Source organism: Pseudorasbora parva, chromosome 6 (assembly GCF_024679245.1).
Source record: "Pseudorasbora parva isolate DD20220531a chromosome 6, ASM2467924v1, whole genome shotgun sequence".
Taxonomy (NCBI): domain Eukaryota; kingdom Metazoa; phylum Chordata; class Actinopteri; order Cypriniformes; family Gobionidae; genus Pseudorasbora; species Pseudorasbora parva.
The window spans coordinates 31,681,976-31,708,272 of NC_090177.1; the positions used below are offsets into that span (position 1 = coordinate 31,681,976).

Sequence of the window (26,297 nt, forward strand, 5' to 3'; positions counted from 1 at the left end):
ATGTATTTTAATGGCATATTATAAACTTACGAGAATACTTTATTACTTGAAAGAAGTAAATATACATTAATGAGCACATATATTTTTGAAAGAACTAAGTGTTTTTAGCTAAGAATAAACTAAAAAAGTTACACAGTGTAGCTTTAAGCCACTCCCAAAATATCCGTCATCACTCACATTAATCCACGACAAAGATTAACTGCACATTTGGAATAATAGATGCATTCAATATAAAAATAGATCTCTCTTCTATAATAATTGGTATGAAAACAACATTGTGTTAGTTAAACAACTTTTAAATTCAAACTGTATTTTATTACCTTTTTTTGGATAAATTTGGGTTTCCAGTTACACCAAAAGAGTATGCTGTTGTATTTGGTGCTATATCTCAACAAGTTATACAATTTGTAAGAGCGTGTGGAAGTGATTCTTCTGAGGCAGTATATGTTCAAGACAGCATGTTTTTAGGAGACATTGACATTCTGAAACACAGTTGTACTAATAAACATATTAGGGATATTATAACCGGTGAAACCGCTACTCATAAAAGTTAATTGTGAAACAGTGTATTTAGGAATATAAACTGGAATAAAGCTTTGTGAAGCATACTGCTTAAATAATAAAGTAAAAGTAAAATTGTACATGGTATCCAGCTAAAAATGTATTAGGTTTAATTTAGATATTGATTGTTCATGTGATTTTTGTTCAATAGAAAAATAATCTATTATTCATCTATTTTGTGATTGTATACACAAAGTTTTTTTTGGGTGGACATTGAAAATTTCATTAGAAGGAAAACAAATATTATATGTAAATTAAATAATTTTGATATATGTATTTATTATTCCAATGAACGTGATAATAATAATTTTGCCTTTATTGTACAACTTTTTATTTTTGGGGGGAATATTTCATATACACAAGAAGAAATGGTCAGGATCCAAGCCACATTTTCTTCAGGAGACTATGGACTATTGCACCAGTTTAAAGAATACTATGAATAAAAAAAGCAAGAAAGACTTGTAATATTCTTAAAGAATATCTTTTTTTAAAATTAATTCATCAAGGTTTGTATAATCTTGCATTTTCGTTTTTTGTTTCATTGTTCTTTTTTATTTTTATTTTTATTTTATTGTAAACCTCCAATACATCTATAAAATAATCATTCCATCACAATTCACAAATAAATTTCTCAATCAAGTGACTGTGTCTATAGTATTATTCACAAATTTTACACAACATTAAAATATTATTTTCAAATAAACTTTTATATTTATTATTATTTTAAATTATTATTGCCCCTGGCTCAGTAATGAACTCTTGTAATAAAATAGCAGAGGCTGGGACAGATTTTAAGTATCTCCTCAAGATGAAATCTAATCCTGTTTACATGAAATAAGCCTGCTCCCGAACAGGTTTAAGCTAATGGACCTGTTGCTATGACAGCAAGTCCAGGATCCATCCGAGATCAATCCAAATCATCAACAATCAAATCCAGCTAACTGAGTTAGCCACGTACAAATAACGGGCCCCTGCTGTGTATTTCAATCACTACAAACAGTGGGACGTTTTTTTTACAACTTAAGCGAGAAACACAGGGCGAGTTAAGCAAATTAAGTTTAGCTGATCTAGAATTTGTTGATATGGGTTTTATTTTAAATCGAGTTGTTGCACCACATAATTTTAAACAGATGAATTATGCAGAACAACCGCTAAGAGCTGATCAAGCAGCAGACTAGGGTGAAACCGACGAAATGCAGGCTAAAGAATCCTTAAAAGTGCAACCCTTAAAGTGCTTTAATGTAGGCTACTCTGATTTTAAAAGATCAAATTCAGTTTACATCTTTTTGATAATATGTACAGGAGAGTAGATGAGCCAAGAATAACGCAACGCCAACGCATTTCTTTATAATGGGTTGGAAAAAACACCGAACGAGAAACCTCGTTTTGCACTAAATGTTGTTTATTAACAAAGATTCGGGAGCAGCGCTTTAAGATAATTGACACAGGTGGAGAGCACTCAGCTAATCATCAAAGAGGTGCATACAATTACTCTGGGGCCTAGTCCACATGTACACGGGTATTTTTATTACCGGAGTTTTTCCTCCTCCGTTTTAAAAAACAATCACGTCCACACAAGCAGGGTTTAAAAAAAAAAAATCTGTCCACATGACTAAGCAAAACTACGCTATGATTGGCTGCCTGTTTTCCACATGGGTCCCATTCACTGCACCGATGCACATTGCACTGACTGAGGGATGCCATGGGCTCAAGTGAAACACTTCCTACAAGTTCCTTTGCTTTGGACTCAGTGACAGGTAACTGTATACACAGGTGCAGGGCCGAAGTGGACTGTAATAGCTTCACACACTTGCTTTACTATGTTGTATTATTGCATTCTGGCGCCTTTGTTCTGCAATACAATGAAATAACTGAACATGTATCTGTAGGATATACATGTGATAAGCGCTGTTAGTGGAGTCCACCGCATAGAATCGACTCACGTAAATCAAAAGATGTGGAAAATCTGATATCAAACAAAGGAGGGAACGGCGCGCACTTCAATTAAAAAAGCCGAAATATCCGGTTTCACCATCTACACGACAACGCTGTAACCGGAGTTTCTAAAAATCTTCACCCTGGCTGGAGTTTTCAAAAAAGTCCGGTTTTAGTAACCGGATACAGCGTTTGCGTGTGGACGAACAGCCAAACCGCGTAGAAAAAGCTGCGGTTTTGAAAATACCAGTGTTCGTGTGGACAGGGCCTGGGTTCGGGTCAAGTTCGAGCCCATCGAGTTCATTTAAATGTACTCTCTATATAATTAGATGCACGTGTGAACTCGTTAAAGGTGAACTATGTAGTATTTTTGCAGTAAAATATCCAAAAACCACTAGGTCGGTGTTATTTTGTTCAGTTGAGTACCTACAATATCCCAGATGTTTCCAACTATTTGTAAATTGTGAAAAAATTGCTATTTTAACTAAGGACTGGGACGTTTCAGCATTGCATTTGAGGGAGTCGCCTGTCAATTGCGTCATATCTGCGCTACCCTCGGTTTCGGCTTTTATTTGGCAGGAACGCTTTACTCTTAGCAGTGTGAACAAGTGAACGCACGGAGTAACGTCATAACATCGTTTTAAACACACTTAAATGTATCTAATATGATAAACAGAGCTGCATTACCTCAAAATCATAACCGGAAGAGCGGATCTGTGCAGGCGCCCGGCGACTGTGTCACGGGTATTTGTTTAACAATCGCTCCAGCAGCTGTGCTCAGGTCCACAACACTCGGTCCTGCTCTGCTTTAGACTACAGTAACGTTAATAACCGCATGCATGAACATGATTTCTGCCCGAGTCCTATTTTCCATCGGCTGTGATGAGAAGACCACATCTCCCAAGATGCTGCGCTCACACTTTGCGTCATCAAACTACGCATTTGTTTTGAATAGGCGCCCTCCAGTGGACGGAAAGTTGCATAGTGTGTATTGTTCCTCTATACTCTGTATTCAAGGACACAACTCACTGGATGAAATCAGAGAACTCTTTATTATTCTTCTTCTTCGTTGTTCCTTAACCCCTTTTACTCTAGCCCCACCATGTGGCCATAACCTGCCACTACATCTCCCCCTTTTAGATGAAGGTGCACTTGTTTTAACAGAACTTAAAAGTGATGGAATACCTTTAACGAATGTCCACTCTTGTTATTTTGTTCACTTATTCTATAAATGTACAAATCCCTTCAAATCCTCTTTAACTTAAAAGTGTAACCTGAGAAACTAACAGAAGATATTGTACTTCACAGTAGCTCTTATGTAGACTTTATCTTAAAGAAACTGTAAACTTAAATACGTCAAACATGTCTTTTCTAATACACATTTAACTTTCCAAATTGAAAATTATGATTCTTTCTTTCCTTTTCTCTGAGGTGAGTATGCATGTTTCATGTTCAAAGGTCTAGTCTCTCAGGAGCCTTAGACAGCCTCCCTGACCTAGTCATCGTCATTTCACCTGGTGCAGGAGGCATCGGAACTTTCCTGAGGTGCGAACGATTGCGTCGCAGCCGTCTTCCACCCAAAGTCTCCACCTCGTAGGAACGTGGAGTAGGTGCGGTACTAACAACTGTCCCTTTTGTGCTTGTAGGTTTGATCCATACACGCTGTCCCAGCTGGAGAGGTGGTAAGACTTGAACACGGTGTCTCCGGTTGAACGTTTGTTGTTGTTGCAGTTTCAACACGGCATCCTTTTCTCTGAATCTATCAAGATCAGGCCAATGTGGTTGTAACTGTTCCGGTGACACTGGAACTGGTGTTCTGATTCTCCTCCCCATCAGTAATTGTGCAGGGGAGCTCCCATGTGCCAATGGAGTGGCCCTATAGGCCAGCAGAGCTTTGTGGAAATCTCCCTCTTTTGCTAAAAGGGATTTCACAGTTCTGACAGCCCGTTCCGCCTCCCCATTGCTGCGGGGGTAACAGGGACTGCTTGTCACATGGGTAAAGTCATAGTCCTGTGCAAATTGAGCAAATTCATGACAGGAGAATTGAGGACCATTGTCTGTGACCAGCACCTCTGGACATCCGTATCTGGCAAACACAGCTTTAAATCTGGCAATTGTCTGTTTTGCTGATGTGCTGCCCTGCAGAGAGCAAACCTCAATATATCGAGAGAAATAGTCTATCATGACTAGATAGTTCCCATTCTGCCACTGGAAAAGATCAGCCGCGACTCTCTGCCATGGTCTGCTTGGGAGTTCAGTCGTGAGTAGAGGCTCGACTGATATTTGAGCTTCGCGTGCACAAATCTCACATCTCTCTATCATTTGCTTTACTGCAGATGTGATACCTGGCCACCAGACTGATTCTCTGGCCCTAGCTAGACACTTGTTGATACCTTGATGTCCCTGATGCAGTCTCTGCAGGATGTCAGGTCTCATGCACTCAGGGATTATGAGTCTCTCTCCTTTCATGAGCAGTCCTCCTCCTTCATGCAAGACTGACCTATTGGGCCAGTAGGGTAGTAGCTGCTCATGCACATCTCGTCTGTGTCCCGGCCAGCCATTTGCAATGTATCGGCTGAGACGTTTACAGACGTTATCTGAAGTTTGTGCACTCTTAATCTGTTCCAGCTTTGTCGGTGTGGCTGGCAAACTTTCTACCACACTGTCCAGATAAGCTTTGCATTCTCTTTCCAGGTCTTGCTCCGCCTCTGTAGCTGTGGCTGGAAGAGGCGCTCTGGACAGGGCATCAGCTGTTATCAGATTTTTACCCGGGACATGAATGATGTTAAAATTAAATCTGAGCAGCCTGAGTCTGAATCTGATAATCCTTGGTGGGAGGTCATCCAATGCTCTGGACTTCAGAAGTGTTATAAGTGGCTTGTGGTCGGTTCTTATGGTAAAATCCAGTCCACTCAAGTATCCTTGCAAGCGCTCGCATGCCCAGGTCACAGCTAGAGCCTCCTTTTCTATTTGGGCATATCTTGATTCGGTTTTAGTCAGACTTCTAGAAATGAAAACAACAGGTCTCCACTCACCGTCTGTCTGTTTTTGTGTCAAGACCCCTCCTAGACCATATGAAGAGGCATCAGCTGATACCATGGTTTCGTGATTTGTGCTGTACTGGGCTAGCACTGTCTCCGACCCCAATTCTTTTTTTGTCTCCAGAAATGCTTTCTGTTGAGGTGCTCCCCATGTCCAGCTGTTCTCTGTCTTTAACAGGTCACGAATGGGCTTTGTCAGATCAGGCAGGCGTGGAGAAAATTTGCCTACAAAGTTCACCATGCCCATAAAACGACGAACATCTGCCACATCCTTTGGCTCAGGCATGTCATGGATTGCTTTTATTTTACCCGGGTCTGCTCTGATGCCTTGAGAATTTATAACATGACCCAGGAAGCGGATTTCTGACATGGCAAATTGGCATTTCTCATTCAGTGTGAGCCCAGCCTCTCTGAATTTCTGTAGCACTCTGTGCAGCCTGTCATCGTGCTCTGCCCGGTCTCTTCCTATAACAAGGACATCGTCAGCATGGCATAGGACTCCGTCCACACCATCAATCAGCTGAGAAATTTTCTTTTGGAAATGTTCGGGCGCCGATGATATGCCAAAAGGTAGCCTTTTGAAAGTAGTAGCGCCCCTCTGGCGTAATGAACGTGGTCAACAGCATTGAGTCTTTGTGGAGCGGTACCTGCCAGAAGCCTGATGTCGCATCGAGCTTTGTAAAGACTCTGGCTCCTTCCAGCTTGGCCAGTGTCTCATCCACTGCGGGTAGGATATGTCTCTCTCTGATGACGCTCTCGTTCAGACGGGTTAAGTCGACGCAAATGCGAATTTTCCCAGATGATTTCACTATAGGGACCATGCCCGCACACCATTCAGTCGGTTCTTCAACACGGGCTATGACTCCCATCTTCTCCATCCGGTCTAGTTCCTCTTTGACTTTGGCTCGGAGAGGAATGGCTACACGTCGTGGTGCAGAGAGGGCATAGGGTGTTGCGTTGTCTCTCAGCTTAATTTTGTACTCCCCCTTAAGGTTACCCAGCCCTTTAAATACATCTGGGTAAGTTGAGCGGAAGTGAGTCTCTGCATCATCAATGCCATTGAGCTGAGGAATCATCTGCAGTCTACGGATAGCAGGAAGGCCTAATAAGGGAGTGGTCAAATCTTTCACAATGAACACCTCCTCCTCAATCTTTTTGTCCCCTCTCTGAATAACCGCATGCACTTGCCCTTTAACATCCAGGGGTTGGTTGGCGGGACCCAGTAGTGGTCTGTGCGGTGCTGAGTGTCTGCCATATCTATCCAGTGTGAATTCTGATTCTGGGATTGCTGTCACAGACGCACCCGTGTCAACTTTAAACCGCAATGGGCTGCCGTTTATGGTAAGTATTTCAGTCCATGTGGATGACTGTGGATAGTCAACGGCCCCAAGATAAGCCGCTCCATCCTCATCAATTGAATCCAGCTTTTGAACTGATCTGCACACCGCTGCAAAGTGTCCCTTCTTTTGACATTTTCTACACTCAACGTCTTTTGCTGGGCATTCAATCCAAGAATGTTTTGGGGTTTTGCCACATTTCCCACACTGTCTTGACTTGTTTGCGGTAGATTGAGGCTGATAATGGCTTCCTCGTTGGAAAGATTTTTTTCTTTGAGGATGTCTCTTACTGTTATGAGACAGTGCATCTATTTGTCCTGGTGATTCAGTTGACCGTAGAACAGCTTGCTGCTTTTTTACTTCCTCGTGCTGCCTCACTTGAACTATAGCTGTAGCTAAATCCAATTTTGGGTTGAGCTGCAGTTTCTCAGACAATTTGGCATCACGTATGCCGACCACAATCCTGTCTCGGATCATTTCCTCACGCAAAACGCCAAATTTGCAATGTTCAGCTAGCTTGTGCACTGTTGTGATAAAGTTTTCTGCAGTTTCGCCGACTTCTTGACATCTTTTATTAAACTTGGCTCGTTCATAAATTACATTATGCACGCCTACGAAATGTCCATCAAAGGCCTTTTTTACCTCATCAAAGTCTTTTTCTTTCTCTTCTGTCAACTGCAGTGAGCTCAGAATATCGTCAGCCTTCTCGCCCATTGTATAGATAAGGGAATTCACCTGGTATGCACCGTCTTTTTCTTTCAATCCAGATGCAATTCTGAACCGTTCAAACCTTTTAATCCATGTGGGCCACGAGCTTGGCTCGAAATCGAATGGTCCCGTTGGTGTGATAGTAAATATGTGGTCCATACTGTGTGCTTTTAGCTTGCCGCTAGCCTAATGTTAGCTCTCGCTGCTTCGCTCTCTCTTGCTCCACAGATCCCCTGTTATTACTCCACACACCATTAAACTGCTCCAACCCCTTATCTTTGCCACTAGACTCTGTCTGTTGTGGGTTAACCGTTTCTGACACCATGTATTGTTCCTCTATACTCTGTATTCAAGGACACAACTCACTGGATGAAATCAGAGAACTCTTTATTATTCTTCTTCGTTGTTCCTTAACCCCTTTTACTCTAGCCCCACCATGTGGCCATAACCTGCCACTACAGTGCACCTTTAATATTCTGTGTTCATCTGCTTTCTTGTACAAAAGTATGCAACGTCAATACGAATTGTATTTTAATATCACTGTCTTACTGTATTAATAATACTGACTACAAACCTGGTAAAATGACTGGTGGCCATTGTTTGGATGTTTTGCCCTCCAGGTGGGCGTTTCTTTAAGTGTGTGATGACACAAAACAAACCACCCCGCCCCAAACTCACGCCATTGGTTGAGGGCTAACTCAAATACTTGGTCTTTCTGAGAGATTTTCCAGCAGAGCTCATTGTGTGATTGCAGGTCGTCAGGATGACAGCTCTAGTGCTCTGCGCGGTGTTATTGTGTCTGTCTGGATGCTTGAGCTCAACAGAAGCTGCTACAGGACTAAACACAGGTAAGAACATACATGTTTTCTTTTTTTTCTTCTTTTTTTTCTTTTTTTAATACAGTTAAACAATATAAAATGTTGTATTTTCCAGTTTTTACAACAAATGATACAACAGTGTTCATTTTAGTACATCCTCAAACCTCATTCATACGATGAAAAGGCATCATGCCTCAGACTAAACGTCTTCAGTTATGAAACAAAACGGCATCGTGCCTCAGACTGAAAGACATCAGGTCTCAGGAAAAACAACGTCAGGTGTCAAGTCTCGTACTAATTAGGCATCGGATGAAACGGACTCAGACTAAAAGGCATCAGATGAAACAGAGGTAAGCCGTATAACTGATTTACTTTATTTTGTTTTCAATAAATGTTACACTTTTAATGTCACGAAGTTGTATACAGAAGAGAGCATACATTTTGGCTAGTTGCAATATGTCGTTTGGCTAACTTTTTATAAATAAAACTCACAAAAATGTATGCTCTCTTCTGTATACAACTTAATTAGTGTAACATTAAAAGTGTAACATTTATTGAAAATAAAAATAAAAATATATCAGTTGTACGGATTACCACCTCATCACCCTTATTCTGTACCACCTGTGTTCTGATCTAAAACACGTGCATGTGACGTCAGATAGGGCGGGGCAATGAACCCATAGACATAAGGTGTGTTCTACTATCGCAAGCCATTTTAGCATTTAAACCTTTGTCTGACTATCTATAAATATATTTAAAGATAGTAAGAATTGTATTTTGACTAGTGATAATTATAATTCGACTAGTCAAAATGACAATTAGAGATATCTGCAATTATAATTGCACTAGTAAGAAATCTGATTCGAGATATCTCTAAACACATTTTGACTAATCAAAACTCTATTAAAGATATCTGTAATGACGTCAGAGATATCTTCAATAGACGCGTCACACATACGCAAAGGTAATTAGAGATATCTCTAATTCAATTTCGACTAGTCACAACTCTATTTTAAGATATCTGAATTGTACCTGCTCCTAGTCAAATCTGCGCTGTTGTGTAGGGTTGTGACGTGAGGAAACTTTCCACCAATAATCGACGAGTGACAACATTTGGATGCATATGATTAAATGTCTCCAGCAGACCCAGTCAAAAACATTTAAGAATGATTTTTAAAAAGATTACAGGTTAATAAATGTTTAAATAACATTGACATGATGTAACTACTGATTACATTGATTAGTACATCGCGTTGTGTTTACTCGTGTCATAAAGGTAATAATCCACAAGGTGGGAGTGGTGTGTTGTATTATAGCAAAAGATCTGCGATGTGATATTCTGCTGTGATGAGCACCAGTATGTTGAAAAGTTATTTTAAAATTATAACATAATTATGTAATGTTGCACCAGAAATAAGGCCAAATGCTTAGCTTTAAATGTGTTCGTTTGGGAATAAAAACTAACACAATTTAATCCACAGCATGCACATCTCAACATTATTTATTACTTTAATATATAGCCTAGAATAAGACAACAACTTTCTTGATCTTCTCAGCATATTATATGTCACTTTTACACATGTCCCGGGTACATTTTTATTTTCATACGTTTGATTTCCTTCTATATAAATGAGCTTAAAATGACCAAAGACGTAGGACTTTTATTATACAATTCTTAAACAAAATGGCAGATGACAACGGTTTCCGCGGTAGGATTGGTTAATAAAATGTTTAAGGTGTGGCTTAGCTAAGGCATATTTGCATGCATGTTTAAGATATCTATAAATGAGTTTTGACTAGTCAGAATGTTAATTCCAGATATCTACATTTATATTCCTCCTAGTCACAAAGCTAATTGCAGATATCTCCAAAGAAATATCTTTCTAGTCAAAATTCAGACAGAGATATCTATAATTAAATTGCAGATATCTTTAAATGAGTTTTGACTAGGAAGAATTCCAATTCAAGATATCTTGTATTAAGTTTTGCCTAGACAAAAATCCAATTCAAGATATCTTCAATTATAATTTGACTAGTAATAAATTATTTGCAGATATCTACAAATGTATTTTAGATATCTTTAAAATCGATGAATTAAAGATATCTTAAATGTGATTATGACTAGTCAAAAACCAGTTAGAGATATCTCTAATTATAATTTTTACTAGTAATAATTCAGTTAGAGATATCTCTAATTTAATTATGACTAGTGCAATTGTAATTTGAGATATCTCTAATTAGAATTATGCCTAGTATAAAATCAATTATAGATATCTTTAATTACAATTTCGACTAGTCAAAACTCATTTGAAGATACCTGGAAATATTTTCCAATGGAAGTCAATGGAAGAATGTGACTAGTCAAAATAGCATTATAGATATCTTGAATGTATATTATGACTAGTCAAATTAACATTGTAGATATCTTCAATCCATATTATGACTAGTCACAATCAGGTTGTTGATATCTTAATTGCAATAACGACTAGTCAAAATTGCAGAGGAGATATCTGGAACTGGAATTATGACTAGTCAAAACTTATTTATGACTAGTATGCGAAGGTGTATTTAATGCTAAAACGGCTTGCCATAATTATGACTAGTCAAAACTAATTTATGACTAGTATGCGAAGGTGTATTTAATGCTAAAACGGCTTGCCATACATTCTTCCATTGGAAAATATTTCCAGATATCTTCAAATGAGTTTTACTAGTATAAATTGTAATTAAAGATATCTATAATTGATTTAATACTAGGCATAATTCTAATTAGAGATATCTCAAATTACAATTGCACTAGTCATAATTAAATTAGAGATATCTCTAATTATAATTATTACTAGTAATAATTCAGTTAGAGATATCTCTAACTGGTTTTTGACTAGTCATAATCACATTTAAGATCCTTAATTCATCAAATTTAAAGATATCTAAAATACATTTGTAGATATCTGCAAATAACTGCAGATTACTAGTCAAATTATAATTGAAGATATCGTGAATTGGATTTTTGTCTAGGCAAAACTTAATAGGAGATATCTTGAATTGGAATTCTTCCTAGTCGAAACTCATTTAAAGATATCTGCAATTTAATTATAGATATCTCTGTCTGATTTTTGACTAGACAGATCTTTCTTTGGAGATATCTGCAATTAGCTTTGTGACTAGGAAGAATATAAATGTAGATATCTGGAATTAACATTCTGACTAGTCAAAACTCATTTATAGATATCTTAAACATGCATGCAAATATGCCTTAGCTAAGCCACACCTTAAACATTTTATTAACCAATCCTACCGCGGAAACCGTTGTCATCTGCCATTTTGTTTAAGAATTGTATAATAAAAGTCCTACGTCTTTGGTCATTTTAAGCTCATTTATATAGAAGGAAATCAAACGTATGAAAATAAAAATGTACCCGGGACATGTGTAAAAGTGACATATAATATGCTGAGAAGATCAAGAAAGTTGTTGTCTTATTCTAGGCTATATATTAAAGTAATAAATAATGTTGAGATGTGCATGCTGTGGATTAAATTGTGTTAGTTTTTATTCGCAAACGAACACATTTAAAGCTAAGCATTTGGCCTTATTTCTGGTGCAACATTACATAATTATGTTCTAATTTTAAAATAACTTTTCAACACACTGGTGCTCATCACAGCAGAATATCACATCGCAGATCTTTTGCTATAATACAACACACCACTCCCACCTTGTGGATTATTACCTTTATGACACGAGTAAACACAACGCGATGTACTAATCAATGTAATCAGTAGCTACATCATGTCAATGTTATTTAAACATTTATTAACCTGTAATCTTTTTAAAAATCATTCTTAAATGTTTTTGACTGGGTCTACTGGAGACATTTAATCATATGCATCCAAATGTTGTCACTCGTCGATTATTGGTGGAAAGTTTCCTCACGTCACAACCCTACACAACAGCGCAGATTTGACTAGGAGCAGGTACAATTCAGATATCTTAAAATAGAGTTGTGACTAGTCGAAATTGAATTAGAGATATCTCTAATTACCTTTGCGTATGTGTGACGCGTCTATTGAAGATATCTCTGACGTCATTACAGATATCTTTAATAGAGTTTTGATTAGTCAAAATGTGTTTAGAGATATCTCGAATCAGATTTCTTACTAGTGCAAATATAATTGCAGATATCTCTAATTGTCATTTTGACTAGTCGAATTAAAATTATCACTAGTCAAAATACAATTGTTACTATCTTTAAATATATTTATAGATAGTCAGACAAAGGTTTAAATGCTAAAATGGCTTGCGATAAGAATGTGACTAGTCAAAATAGCATTATAGATATCTTGAATGTATATTATGACTAGTCAAATTAACATTATCTTCAATCCATATTATGGCTAGTCACAATCACGTTGTAGATATCTTAATTGCAATAACGACTAGTCAAAATTGCAGAGGAGATATCTGGAACTGGAATTATAACTAGTCAAAACTAATTTATGACTAGAATGCGAAGGTGTATTTAATGCTAAAACGGCTTGCCATAGTTCGACATCGGCTGCGGCTGGATGGATGCGATCGGCGAGAGTAGCCGAGTGCAGGCGGGGAGGAGCTGCAAATGGAGACGTGAAGTCGGACACTTTCTGCTTCCCGTGGTGACGCATGCACTGCGTTTGCAAACTTTATCACAGCTGAAGTTAAATAAATGCAGTATTTATCAAATACACAGATGTTTCAAATGATATTTTAATCCAATACTTTATGTACTGTTTAATAAAGTGTCTATCTGGACAAGATTAAAGTTCAACATAAACCTACACTATCAATGAAGTGTTGTCAACGGTTTTTATCAGTTTTAGTTTAATAAACATGATATAACGTCGCGGCTACATGAAAAGAGGTTTTACTGTTATAAATAAATGATTTGTGAGCATTAGTGTAACATAAGGTTTTAGAATAAACACGAAACGCACGTGTTCGCTGTCATGCGGCGAATCCAAGCGGCAACCTCCCGCGATCTCTCTTGAAGCCAATACGGAAGTAATGTAAACTGTAATTCCTTAACTGGCCACTAGAGGCAGGCTCCAGAAGGGAGCAGAATCTCATTGAGCCCCATGTTAAAATTCTCAACTTTAAAGCAGAAAAAAACATGTTTAAAGCCTGGTACAAATTGTGGTTTTGGCTTATAAGGCTAATTTTGATCTTCATGACAACTCTGAGGGGGGTGATTTTATTTTATTTTATTTTTTATTTTTTTCTCGTTTCCGTTATATAAAGCCTTAAGGTTCTGCATAATTAAGGGCGTGGTTACAAGTGGATAGCCATTTATCCGCCGTCTATAGTTATTGCCTCACCTCAGCTCCGCGCACATCCCGCCTTTTTGCCCATTTTCTGTTATCCGGGAGTGACACGCGTTGACTCGCTCACAAGATGGCAACGCCCAGCTCGACCCTACTTTAAGCTTCAGAACGGCTTATCAGAATCCTATGGGTGACGTCACGGACACTACGTCCATATTTTTTTACAGTCTATGGGCGAATCTGGCCAATCGTGGATCAGCTGTGTCGTCATCAGAGCTCGAGCAGCCTTCTGCAAGCAACAAAAAATGAATAACAAGTAAAAATATAGAATACTGCAAACAATCAACCAACACAGAAAACAGAACAGAAACAGAGCTGATGGTGAACAGAAACAGAGCTGATGGTGAACAGAAAACAGCTGATGGTGGAAGTCTCTGTTAGCTCTGCAGCACACTGGTCCACTCCATGTTTCAGATTTCCCCCAGCGGCAGTGTCCTGATGATGGCGCTGAGGCACGACAGCTGAAGACCAGATGATGGGTCTTCATGACGATTCAGACGATGGGGATCGCCGCAGCACCATGCAGGAGGCAGAACATTTTTCCGGGCACTTCTGTGGACACACCGGGGTCGGCGCAGAAGTCCAAGCCGCTCCACGGCCGCAATGCAGGACGGAACAGCGGCGCAGCCGAGAAGCGCAACATCCCAACATCATGCCGGACGCCAATGACGCTAGCCCGGTGCAAACTTCAGCCACCATGCAGCTTAAGCCCAAGGGAGACCACCAGTGAGCAGCCGCGGCGAGAAACATCAAATGTCCTCCAAACCAGAACCAACCGCAGCAATTCAAACAAAAACACCAGAGAAGTGGTGGAAAACGACGAACAACGTCCTCTCAGTGGCTGCCAGCAATCAGCAACAGTCCCAATTGTAGCTCTGACTGTAAGACTAGTCACAAACATAAGGAAATAAAATAAAATCTAAATCTAATAGTACATTAACATGATTTGTGGGTGGAGAAGCGGCGAACAGACAACGCCAGCGTCCTCTCCCCCACGTTGCCTAGCAACCTCCAAAGGGTGGAACGCTTTCCGAGCGCTAGATTACCCCCTTGTTCCCAACAAGAGAATAAAGTAACCCTGGTGTTCTGTTCAGACACGTGTGTTCAGTAAGTTATTACACTACTGAGGAAGATGTATTCTCAACTACAATGATCATAACTCCCCGAGTTTTTACAGGATTTTCACACGGTTTGGTTTGTTACAAACTGCAGAGACTTAGTTATGATACAGGATGCTGTCACGCATTGAAAAATTCTGCTTTCATGTAGAAAGACTTTGTATTACGAGCTTTAGACATATGGTAGACTATGACATTGATAAATGTATGAATTATTATTATTTTTTTTTTTTTACATATATATATACAAACCAGTTTGATTGTTCATTTGAATTTATTTCTGTCACACACCCACACAGGCATATTGATAAATGTATAAATTTATGAATTCTTTATTTTAATAAAGAAACAAGTTTGATTTTTCACTTAGATTTCTCACTCACTCACACACAAGCTCCCATATATACTGTACCAGCTCAGAATTATTATTATTTTTTTTTTTTAAAGGCCTAAAGTAAACGTTATAACTCCAGGTCATTCCAGAATCTTACATTACCCTGTCAGGCTTGCAACTGGGACTGGGGAGGTAAAATCCTTTAAAAAGAACTGTTTTGCGCAGCTTCTTGCATATGCTTGCACTCTGTAACTCCAGGGTAGTTAATTTTGCGACGTGTTGCAGCCTTACTTTGTGAAATAGGCCTACAGACACCACAAATGACAAGCTGTTACGACCAGCTCGGTTTAAGTCGCAACATAAAAGAGGGATCAAACACCAACGTTTAATCAAAGTAAATTATATTTATTGGTATTAACAAATATAACAATAATTACAAATAACAAACATAAGTCTAGGGAACTAAAGAAACAAAGATATAAACAAAATATTAAAGCTACATGATATAAGAAAAGTACAAGAAAGAAACTAAATGAAAAGCAAAGAGCCACTCCCGTGAGAAACTATCCCACAGAGAGTGCTAACTCAAATGAAAACGAAGAGCACTTAAATACCCTAATCTACAAATTATCAATTAAGAAGAGGGTGTGACTCAGAAACTCCCACAGTCTGCCACCAATGGGTAGAGAGAAACACTCAGGGTCGTTACACCTCCCACTCCAAAAAGAGGTTCCCTAAAGAACCGACAAAAAAGGAAAACAAACAACAAAGCAAATTAATATATAGATATTTCACAAATACACAAAACATTCAGGCCGTTGATACTCATCCTAGCAATCCCGTTCCAGTTCACTCTCGGATCCCCTGGGCCCTAGGGTTTCAAAGAGAGATAGAGAAAGGGAGAGAAAGAGAAATAGAAAAACACAGCCCATACTGAAACAACTTTTACACCCGGGAAAGAGCATCTGCAATTAAATTATCCTTGCCACGGATATGTTTGATCAGCAGATGAAAAGGTTGTAATGCAAGACTCCATCTCATAATTCTCTGGTTTTTACCACGCATTCGGTCTAAAAATGTCAAAGGATTGTGGTCAGTGTAGACAATAATGGGACCACAAATTGAGCTCAAATAGACTTCGAACTGTTGAACAGCCAACACAAGAGCTAAAGCCTCTTTTTCAATCGTAGAGTATGCCAATTGATGGCGATTAAATTTTTTTGAAAAATAACTAACCGGATGTTCGATTCCATCAGCATCTTCCTGTAGGAGAACAGCACCAGCACCACAGGCACTGGCATCAACTGCTAAGAGGAAAGGTCTCTGGAAATTAGGTGTAACCAATACAGGCGCATTGGCTAACAGGGCTTTAGCATTATTGAAAGCAAACTGGCATTGTTCAGTCCATAAGAATGGTTTCTTCGGACTCAACAAATCAGTCAGAGGAGTAACTACACTGGCAAAATTCTTACAAAACCCTCTGTAGTAGCCTACCATTCCCAGGAATCGGCGGAGCTCACGGCGGGTAACAGGAGTAGGAAAACTACTAATAGCATTAACTTTAGCGTCGATTGGCTTTACACAACCCCGACCAACTACTTTTCCCAAGTATGTCACAGTAGCCTTTCCAAACTCACACTTGGCAAGGTTAATAGTCAAATTGGCTTCAGCCAGTCGTACAAAAAGTTCTCTAATTTGGTCAAGATGTTCGGACCAAGAAGAACTAAACAAAACAACATCGTCTAGATAGGCCTCACACCCTGACAACCCGGACAGTACTCGATTTACCAATCGTTGAAATGTAGCGGGTGCATTTCTGACCCCAAAAGGCATAACGGTGTACTGCAGGAACCTATCAGGTGTCACAAAAGCAGACAATTCCTTAGCACGAGAAGTCAAAGGCACTTGCCAATAGCCTTTCAAAAGGTCGAATTTGCTAACAAATTGCGCAGAGCCAACACGATCAACGCAATCATCGATTCTAGGCAAGGGGTAGCAATCAGGTTTAGTTAAAGCATTGAGCTTCCTGTAGTCAGTGCAAAAACGATAAGATTTATCCGGCTTACTCACTAAAATACAAGGAGAGCTCCAAGAACTGAAACTGGGTTCTGCCAAATGATGAGAAAGTAAATAATCAACCTCTTTCTGAAGCAATTCCCTTTTTATAGGATTTACTCTGTATGCATGTTGTTTTACAGGTGAAGCCGTACCAACATCAATATCATGCTCAATGATATTAGTTTGGGTAGGGATATCAGAAAAAAGAGAGAGGAACGAATTTACCAACTTCATTATATCTGTCTTCTCAGAGTCAGATAAATGAGATAAATGAGAAGTCAAATTGGCAAGAATTTCAGAATTATTTAGTCGCCCTTCCACAACTCCTCGAGAAGGACCGTTTATTTCGTCCGTAGCCATTTGATCTGCATTTTCCCCCATCTTTTCAGATACATCTAAACTGCTTCGGCTAACAAGAGTAGTTGATACAACATCAACAGACAAAGAAGTCACAGGAGTCACATAAGGTTTTAATAAGTTAATATGACAAACCTGTAATTTCTTTCGGCGGTCAGGAGTATTTAGTAGATAGTTGTTATTAGGGAAACACTTTGCAACTGAATATGGTCCAGCAAACCTAGCCTGGAAAGGACTTGTAACCACAGGTAACAATGCCAACACTTGATCACCAACTTGAAGTTCTCTGGACTTGACCTTACGGTTATACAATCTCTGCATCTTCCCCTGGGACTTACCTAATTTACGTTGGGCAATAGCTCTAGCTTCATAGAGACGATAGCGAAAACTGCTTACATAGTCTACTACATTCTCTGGAGGGTCAGAGATCTTCCATTCGTCGGCTAAGACAGCAATAGGTCCCCTAACAGTGTGTCCGAACACTAGTTCATTAGGACTGAACCCTATGCTCTCCTGCACGACTTCACGGATAGCTAACAACATCCAAGGAAGTCCCTCTTCCCAATCAGAGTCAAGCTCAACACAATAAGATCTCAAAAGTGACTTCAGGGTCTGGTGGAATCTTTCTAGCGCCCCCTGACTCTGAGGATGATAAGCACTTGAGATGTTATGGGTAACTTTAAGTTGTTGCATAACTTTAGCGAAGTGTCGAGACATGAAGTTTGAGCCCTGATCAGACTGAAGAGTGTTAGGAATGCCAAAAATGGACATAAAACTCGTTAAAGCCTTTAAAATCGATTTGGTAGTAATCGATCGCAAGGGATAAACTGCAGGATAGCGTGTGGACTGACACATTACAGTTAGTAAATACGCATGTCCAGCCTTTGATCGTGGCAAAGGACCAACACAGTCTATAATGAGATGCTCAAAGGGAGTAGTAACTGCAGCAATAGGCTGTAAAGGAGCCAACGGAATTTTCTGATTTGGCTTCCCGGTCATTTGACAGGTATGACAAGACCGTATATAGTTAATCACATCTCGCTTAACTCTAGGCCAATAGAATTTTCTCAGAATTCTGTCATAGGTCTTTCGTACACCCATGTGACCAGCGACGCCCTCATGGGACAGCTGTAGGATGGCTTGACGAAAAGTAAGAGGAATCACAATTTGAATTCTGGGATCTAGCAAAACATCAGAACACATGGGTTGTTTCCTACAGAGCAATCCATCTGTAACAAAAAAAGAGGAAGTGATTTATCACCATTTACGTCATCCACCAAAGAAAACAGATCCTGAAGGGTGCAGTCCGACTGCTGTTCTTTAATTAATTCATCTCGAGTGACACTATAAAGTGGAGATAAAGAACAAGCATTAACATGGTCATCATGATTAAATGGACTTTCAGGCATGAAATCAGACTTTTCCATGGTATCGTCAACCACAGGCAGTAAATCAGACACAGAGGTTTCATCTTCAAGACTAGTGCACACCACATTATATTCTGGTTGAGAGGAATTCACAGACGATAGAAAAGTATCACTAAGAATACTTTTCCCTTCATCTTTTACTTTCTTAGCCTTAGCACGAGTTATCGCACATGCAGGGAATAAGTTTGGACAGTCACGGGAGTCATCCATTTTCCCTACAACAGGATCTACTATAGGCGGAACCCCACCATCTGATTTTTCCCACACATTTCCCCCTGCTAGATCATTTCCAAGTATGAAACTGACACCAGGGACAGGAAGCACTGAACGAACGCCTACAACAACATCACCTGATACTAGTTTTGAGGCAAGATGAATACGGTGTAAAGGAACTTCCATAAACCCCATCTCAAACCCTCTCACTAGTACATGAGTTCCAGTAGCAGTACTATCAGACAAAGGCAAAAGTCCTTCCAATAAAAAGGACTGTGCAGCTCCAGTATCTCGGAGAACACGAACCCGAACAGTCTCCTCAGATCCAGGCACAGACACGGCCCCTTCTGTAAGAAATGGTGCATAATCATTATGAGTCTCTACTTCTGAGATATCCCCATGCATGTTCACAAATTGGGCAGGACTAGGGTTCTCACATGATGTAGAAATTAAGCCAACCGTTTTAGCGGACCTCTCTTTTTTCTTAAGAATTACACAATCAGAAATTTTATGTCCTGCCTTCTTACAATAAAAGCAAACAATCTCCCCTTTTAATCGTGTATGAACAGCATGATCAGAGGAAGAATTAGGAGTAATAATCTGTCGTACAACAGCCGCTTTGCTCTTTCCCTGAACACTCGCCTTAGGTCTATGCAATTCATTTAAATGGCTAATCGAACTGCGGTGAGTAAGAACAAATTCATCGGCCATGAGAGCAGCGTCTGACAGTTTGTTCACCTTATGCTCATTTAAATACATAGCAACTGCATTTGGTACACATTGTTTAAACTCTTCCAAAAGAAGCAGCTCTCTAAGCTGTTCCTTTGTGTTTACTTTCATTGAGGTGCACCAACGATCAAACATGTTTTCTTTTTCTCTGGCAAATTCAAGATAAGTGCATGTCTCAGGTTTTAAAAAACTTCTAAATCTCTGACGATATGCCTCAGGTGCTAATTCATATGCTTGCAATATTGCAGATTTAACAGTATCATAATTACCGCTTTGTTCAACAGTCATCGCCGAGTACACTTCCTGTGCTCTCCCGGTTAAAACACATTGTAACAATAACGTCCAAAATTCTCGGGGCCATTTTAACGACTCTGCAACACGTTCAAAATGAGAAAAATATTTCTCTACCTCCCTCTCAGAAAACGGCGGTACCATCCTAATGTTTCTAAAAACATCAAACACAGATGAAGTCGAGACTGGTTCAGTCGATGGCACGGAGAGTGGAGTTTCAACTGGTTTTGCCTTCAGCTCCAACTCAAGTTTCCTCAACTGAAACTGCCTTTCATCCTTCTCTCTCTCAAACTCTAACTCCAACTTTCGCATCTCAAACTGCTGTTGTAATTTCTTTACTTCAACATCTCTCTCAAACTCTCTCTCTTTCAAAGCACAAGCATCTCGCTCGGCACGAAGCTTATCAGCATCAACACATAACTGCTTTTCTTGTAAAGACATCTCGCTAAACTTTACATTTCTGTCAGTATCATGACAAGGAGACAAAGACTCTTCAGGATCAGTAACTTGAGCTCTTACCTCTAAAACACCACGTTCAAAAAGTGCGCATTTCACAGTGTTCGTCAGAGTTTCTTTAAGCTTTTTATCGTTACTGGTCAACTCCACATCAAAACGCTCAGCAATCTGTAACAACTCTTCCTTTGTGCATCTCTCCAGTAATACTTCTGAAGGAAACACAAAGAAATCTTCGACTACCGAAGACATTTTTTGCTTAAACGGGAGTTAGACTGATGCTAAACAACACCAAAACACACGCATGCGTGACTGACACCACTATAAACTACAGCGTTTAGACTACAAATCCCATAAGCCACTTCACCAGGGATCGTCACAGCATAACACGCTCCTGTTGTAAACCCGCCTAGTTACAAGATAAATGAAAACTTACCACGAATCATTCTCACATCTTCATACTCTTAGCAGGCATAAACAAACAACACGGACATGAAAAGCAACAAAGTGTCACCTTAAATGAAAATGAGAGACTTCAGTTCCTAACTAGAAACAAAACTAACTAAACCTACCTGATCTTCAAAGGTGTACCGGACTCGAGGCAGCATTTAAACGCTAAACTCAAGACAATTGGTACATTTAAACCAAAAGCCCGAAGCGTACCCCCGACAGAGATTTAAAACCTCCGCCCAGAATAACCTTCAAAAATAAGAAAGGCAAAACAACAAACAAAATAACAAACAGTGCCTCGATGGAAGGATTGTAAACCCAGCTGAGGACACGCTAAATAACTGAAGTCTTCTCATTTACAAAAGTGAACACTAAAACAATATACACTTACTTACACATGCAGCAATTCAGGACGAGCCTCCAATTTTATGTTACGACCAGCTCGGTTTAAGTCGCAACATAAAAGAGGGATCAAACACCAACGTTTAATCAAAGTAAATTATATTTATTGGTATTAACAAATATAACAATAATTACAAATAACAAACATAAGTCTAGGGAACTAAAGAAACAAAGATATAAACAAAATATTAAAGCTACATGATATAAGAAAAGTACAAGAAAGAAACTAAATGAAAAGCAAAGAGCCACTCCCGTGAGAAACTATCCCACAGAGAGTGCTAACTCAAATGAAAACGAAGAGCACTTAAATACCCTAATCTACAAATTATCAATTAAGAAGAGGGTGTGACTCAGAAACTCCCACAGTCTGCCACCAATGGGTAGAGAGAAACACTCAGGGTCGTTACACAAGCATGAAATGATAATGATGTATAAATTGTAAAATAACCTAAATTATTGTTCAGTCTTACTTGCGAAATGTAACACTGCATGAAAAGTGGGATTTTCGTCCCCGTAAACGGCCGGAAATCTCCCTGATTTTCGACAATTAACGTCAGTTTACAGCCTGTGAACGTCGCGTTCGTCTGTGCCACATATTGACGGAAACGAACCATGACGTATGTGGAGCTTGCGGAGGCATGCTGGCGCCGGCGCTAATGGCTCTAATTAGCATATGAATAGCAGCTCTGGGCGGCGCCTTGCCGGAATGGCTTGAATTTCCTCACTCAGTATTGGTTGAAACTACTACATTGAAACAAGAAATATCACTCGTGATTGGTTGGCAGATCTGTTACTATTGGTCAACCTGGGTAATAAATTAATAAATTTAAACCCCCAAATTATAATAATTTTACACATATATATATATAAAATTATGATTTGCATATTAATTTTTAATTGTATATATTCATATTCATGTGATATGCTATTATGTTTTATATTCATGTCATTGTTATCCTATGGACTACGCTATTATAACCAAGGACATTCATTTATTGAGGAAAGGAAAATATGCCAGGGACGTGCAGTTTATTCGAAGAAAGAGCTTTATTAGAACAAACACAAACACACAACCAAATGCAAAACGTTTGAGATCTGCCCACACAACAATAGGAAGCTCACGAGAAGCCCAAAATCCTACAGCACCATGAAGTCTCTGTTTTCCGCTTCAGAGCTGTAGGTAACTAGCGCCATTCTGTCCGTTTTAAGTCCATTGTCTGTCGTGCGTTGCCCTGTTCTTTGGAATCGCCTCTAATCTCGATTGCAGCGTGGCACAGAGCTCGGCGAACAGTCCACCCAGACACCGCGCGAACGATGCCGTCTTCATCATCAGACACCAGGTCTATGGTAGCGCACTTCCAAAGGCCCACCTCATATCCTCAGCTAACACACTCTTTCTTGCTTGTAGCAGCTGTAAAAACAAACAATAAAGACAATCAGTATTGCGCGATGTACTGCGTAAAATGCACCTGAAAAAGTCACACTGACCAAAAACGGATCTAATCTAATAAATCTTACCCTCTTTCTTCTCAATCGACTCCGAGCTGAACTCTTCACAGCTTCTGCGTGCGATGCAAGAACTGGATGTTTGTACCTCCTGCGTACTGTCTCTATGTCTTACATGCAGCTGGAAAACAATTAAATGAGTGTTATGACGAAGTTGTGAAGACGGCGTACTGCTTCCTGTAAAATGACCAGAAAAAGAAAACACTTTTATAAAGCAACTTACATTTGTTCTTTTACAAGGCTAATTTCAGCTTGTGCTACTTAAAAAGCTTTGCTTTAGGTTACTTTAGCTTAGATAACAGTCTTACCGCAATCTTAGGACTGGTCTTCTCTTAGGCACTCGTCTTCTCTTCTTAAAGTTAGTATCTTCCACACAGTTTTTCGACTCCAAAGCAAGCAACCTATCATCTATGGACAGCAACCTGGAGATTACTAAAGTTAACTGCTCGTTAAAATCGGCAGCAAGCTGACGAGATAGCCCACTGATTGCATTCAGCTGTTTCTTCCCGCCGGTGTTACGGATCAACTGGGGATCATGTTATCTGGGGACGGGCGCGTGCACGCAGCTAGTTTTACCTGGATTTACAGCAGATGTTAGACGAGGACAGATTCGTCACAGCGGATTTTCCACTGAACAGATTTAAAACGCTTTCCACATTATTGGTAAATGTTTGCATAATATCAGGCTCTGTGTTTTCCTCTGTCGCTGCTTTGCTGTATGTTTCAAACGTAGTTTAAGGGAAATTTTAATGTGGTTTCATTTCACAACACAGACCACGCCCACATTTTGTTACATTCTTTTCGATGAAAGTCGTATCCAATGACAATTACATTCAATAAATTACATTGTGTCGTATTAGTATCGGAATTTTTATTTTATTTTTAATAACTATTGTTTTTGTAATTTGCTTAGAGTATTTTTTAAATTATATATATATATATATATATATATATATATATATATATATATATATATATATATATATATATATATCCTAACTAAAATAACTCATAGCCTGTCATATTACCTTTCTCATATTAGCCTATTATATTCTATTATAATCTATTATATTGCCCACCCCTTGCCCACCTGCACATCCCAGCTGATATACAAGATTTGGGGGGTCATTCTGCATTTGAAAGTTTGAAAGGGTTTTAAATCTTCTAAATAAAGTAAAATGATTCAAAATCAAGTAATTTATATATGCCAAAGTCAACTTTAAACATATACAATGTAATTTCCAAACAGCAAAATTGTGGCCAGTGAAAATGCTGAGTGGCTAGTAACTTTGGAAAACCACTAGCCACGGTGGCCGGTGAGCAAAAAAGTTAATGTCAACCCCTGTATATATATATATATATATATATATATATATATATATATATATATATATATATATATATATATATATATATATATATATATATATATATATATATATATATATATATATATATATATATATATATATATATATATATATATATATATATATATATATATATATATATATATATATACACACACACACACACACACACACACACACATATATATATATATATATATATATATATATATATATATATATATGTGTGTAGTGCCGTTAAAATTAATTTGCGTTAACACGTTAATTTTGACAGGCAATGATATATGATATATAAAGTTTGCTGATGTATGACGCCGCTTATTAGCAGGAGACCGCAATGATTGGTAAAAGTTGCGGTGATTGGTCAAAATTGCGAGTCGCACTGAATTCACGGGGACTGATTGCAAATGACACACAATAAATAATCTAGAATACTTTCATCAAATATATAAATTCAAGCTTAAGTTTAAGATTTTACAATTAGGCTATACTGAGCCTGATCTATCTAAGAGATTTTCTTAGAAGGAAGTTCATACCTTTTAGAAAAATGTCACATGGGTTAAAACTCCTGCTACCCTGATTTGCATTTGTATAGCTCACAGCATGTTCATTTACATGTTAAAGCCTCCCCTGGAGTTAAGGGAAGGGGGGTCTTGGGGGGGACAACTGCCAAGCAAGGCCCACGTCAATTTCTGACAATTCACGGCAGTTTTCGGTGTCGCCTGCAAACTGCCGTGTACAGTCGTAAACCTGATCTTCCACGACAATCTACAGTGCCGCTTACTGACGAAAATCCCACTTTTCATGCAGTGTAATCCCATGTGATCTGGTATCAATATTGCGTTATTACAACCGTAAGCTGCATAAAATACGGGCATAATTGCTCGCTCTCCATTGACTCTGAATGCTAGCGCTGAGTCGAGAGACCCAACCAATATGGCGGCGACGCTGGATCACGCTCCAGCACATCATGGGGCGTCTATGTATATGATGTCTATGAATGAACCTCCACACTCAACCTGAGTGCACGTTTTTCTGATGCCTTTTAGTCTGAGTCCGTTTCATCCGATGCCTAATTAGTACGAGACTTGACACCTGACGTTGTTTTTCCTGAGACCTGATGTCTTTCAGTCTGAGGCACGATGCCGTTTTGTTTCATAACTGAAGACGTTTAGTCTGAGGCATGATGCCTTTTCATCGTATGACTGAGGTTTGAGGATGCCCCCCCTTTTTATCCAGAAAACAATTGTTATAAACCAGCGGCTCAGTAGCGGACCACTGTCGGAAATATGGTGGCTGCTGCTGGTGGTCCGCTAGAATAATGAGCAAAACACCAGTGAACCGCCAGTGGGCTGCCAACTGTTTAAAAAAATTAAAAAATAAATAAAAATAAAAAAAACCTTTTCATAACTATTTAAATCTTTTCTTTTTTTGAAGAACTTATCCTTCAAGTTAATTCTATACTCTATAACATTTACTTTAAAGTTCGTCCCAAGACCAAGTGTGAGCAGGAGAGAGACGGTGGTAGTGGCCTAATCGGAGCCTTCGTCCCTCGGTGTGATAAGGATGGTCAGTACGAGCGAGAGCAGTGCCACGGGTCCACGGGTTACTGCTGGTGTGTGGACAGTACGGGGCAGGAGAGACCGGGAACCATAACTCCACCTGGAACCCCAAGTATAAACTGTGAAGAACCTTGTAAGCAGGTCTACCTGTTTTTTTTGTTGTTTTCTGGGGGGGGTTGGGGGGGGTGACATTGTTACAGTCCTCTCTCAATAGGCCACTTGTCCTATTTTAAATACCATGTCTAATGTTTTTACTAATGTATTGTCAT

General features: G+C 39.1%; 1 protein-coding gene and 1 long non-coding RNA gene across 3 annotated transcripts in view; one reads left to right on the forward strand and one right to left on the reverse strand.

The window, feature by feature from the left end:
- Positions 1–2,231: 2,231 nt before the first annotated feature.
- Positions 2,232–26,297, forward strand: part of LOC137079381 (uncharacterized) — a 63,538-nt gene continuing 39,472 nt past the window's right edge. Inside the window, exons 1-3 of one of the 2 annotated variants that reach the window (XM_067447345.1) lie at positions 2,232–2,318; positions 8,337–8,430; positions 25,952–26,161. In XM_067447345.1, coding sequence (XP_067303446.1) covers positions 8,346–8,430; positions 25,952–26,161 — 295 coding nt within the window. In that variant the 5' untranslated portion in view covers positions 2,232–2,318; positions 8,337–8,345. Of the gene's footprint in view, positions 2,319–8,285; positions 8,431–25,951; positions 26,162–26,297 lie in introns of those variants that run through there. The other variant, XM_067447344.1, reaches the window with a different exon arrangement.
- LOC137079380 (uncharacterized) lies at positions 22,942–23,977 on the reverse strand. Its single transcript, XR_010905486.1, has 3 exons — positions 23,405–23,977; positions 23,109–23,273; positions 22,942–23,001 (listed from the first exon to the last, which is right to left on the reverse strand). It is a non-coding gene; the product is annotated as an uncharacterized lncRNA (long non-coding RNA).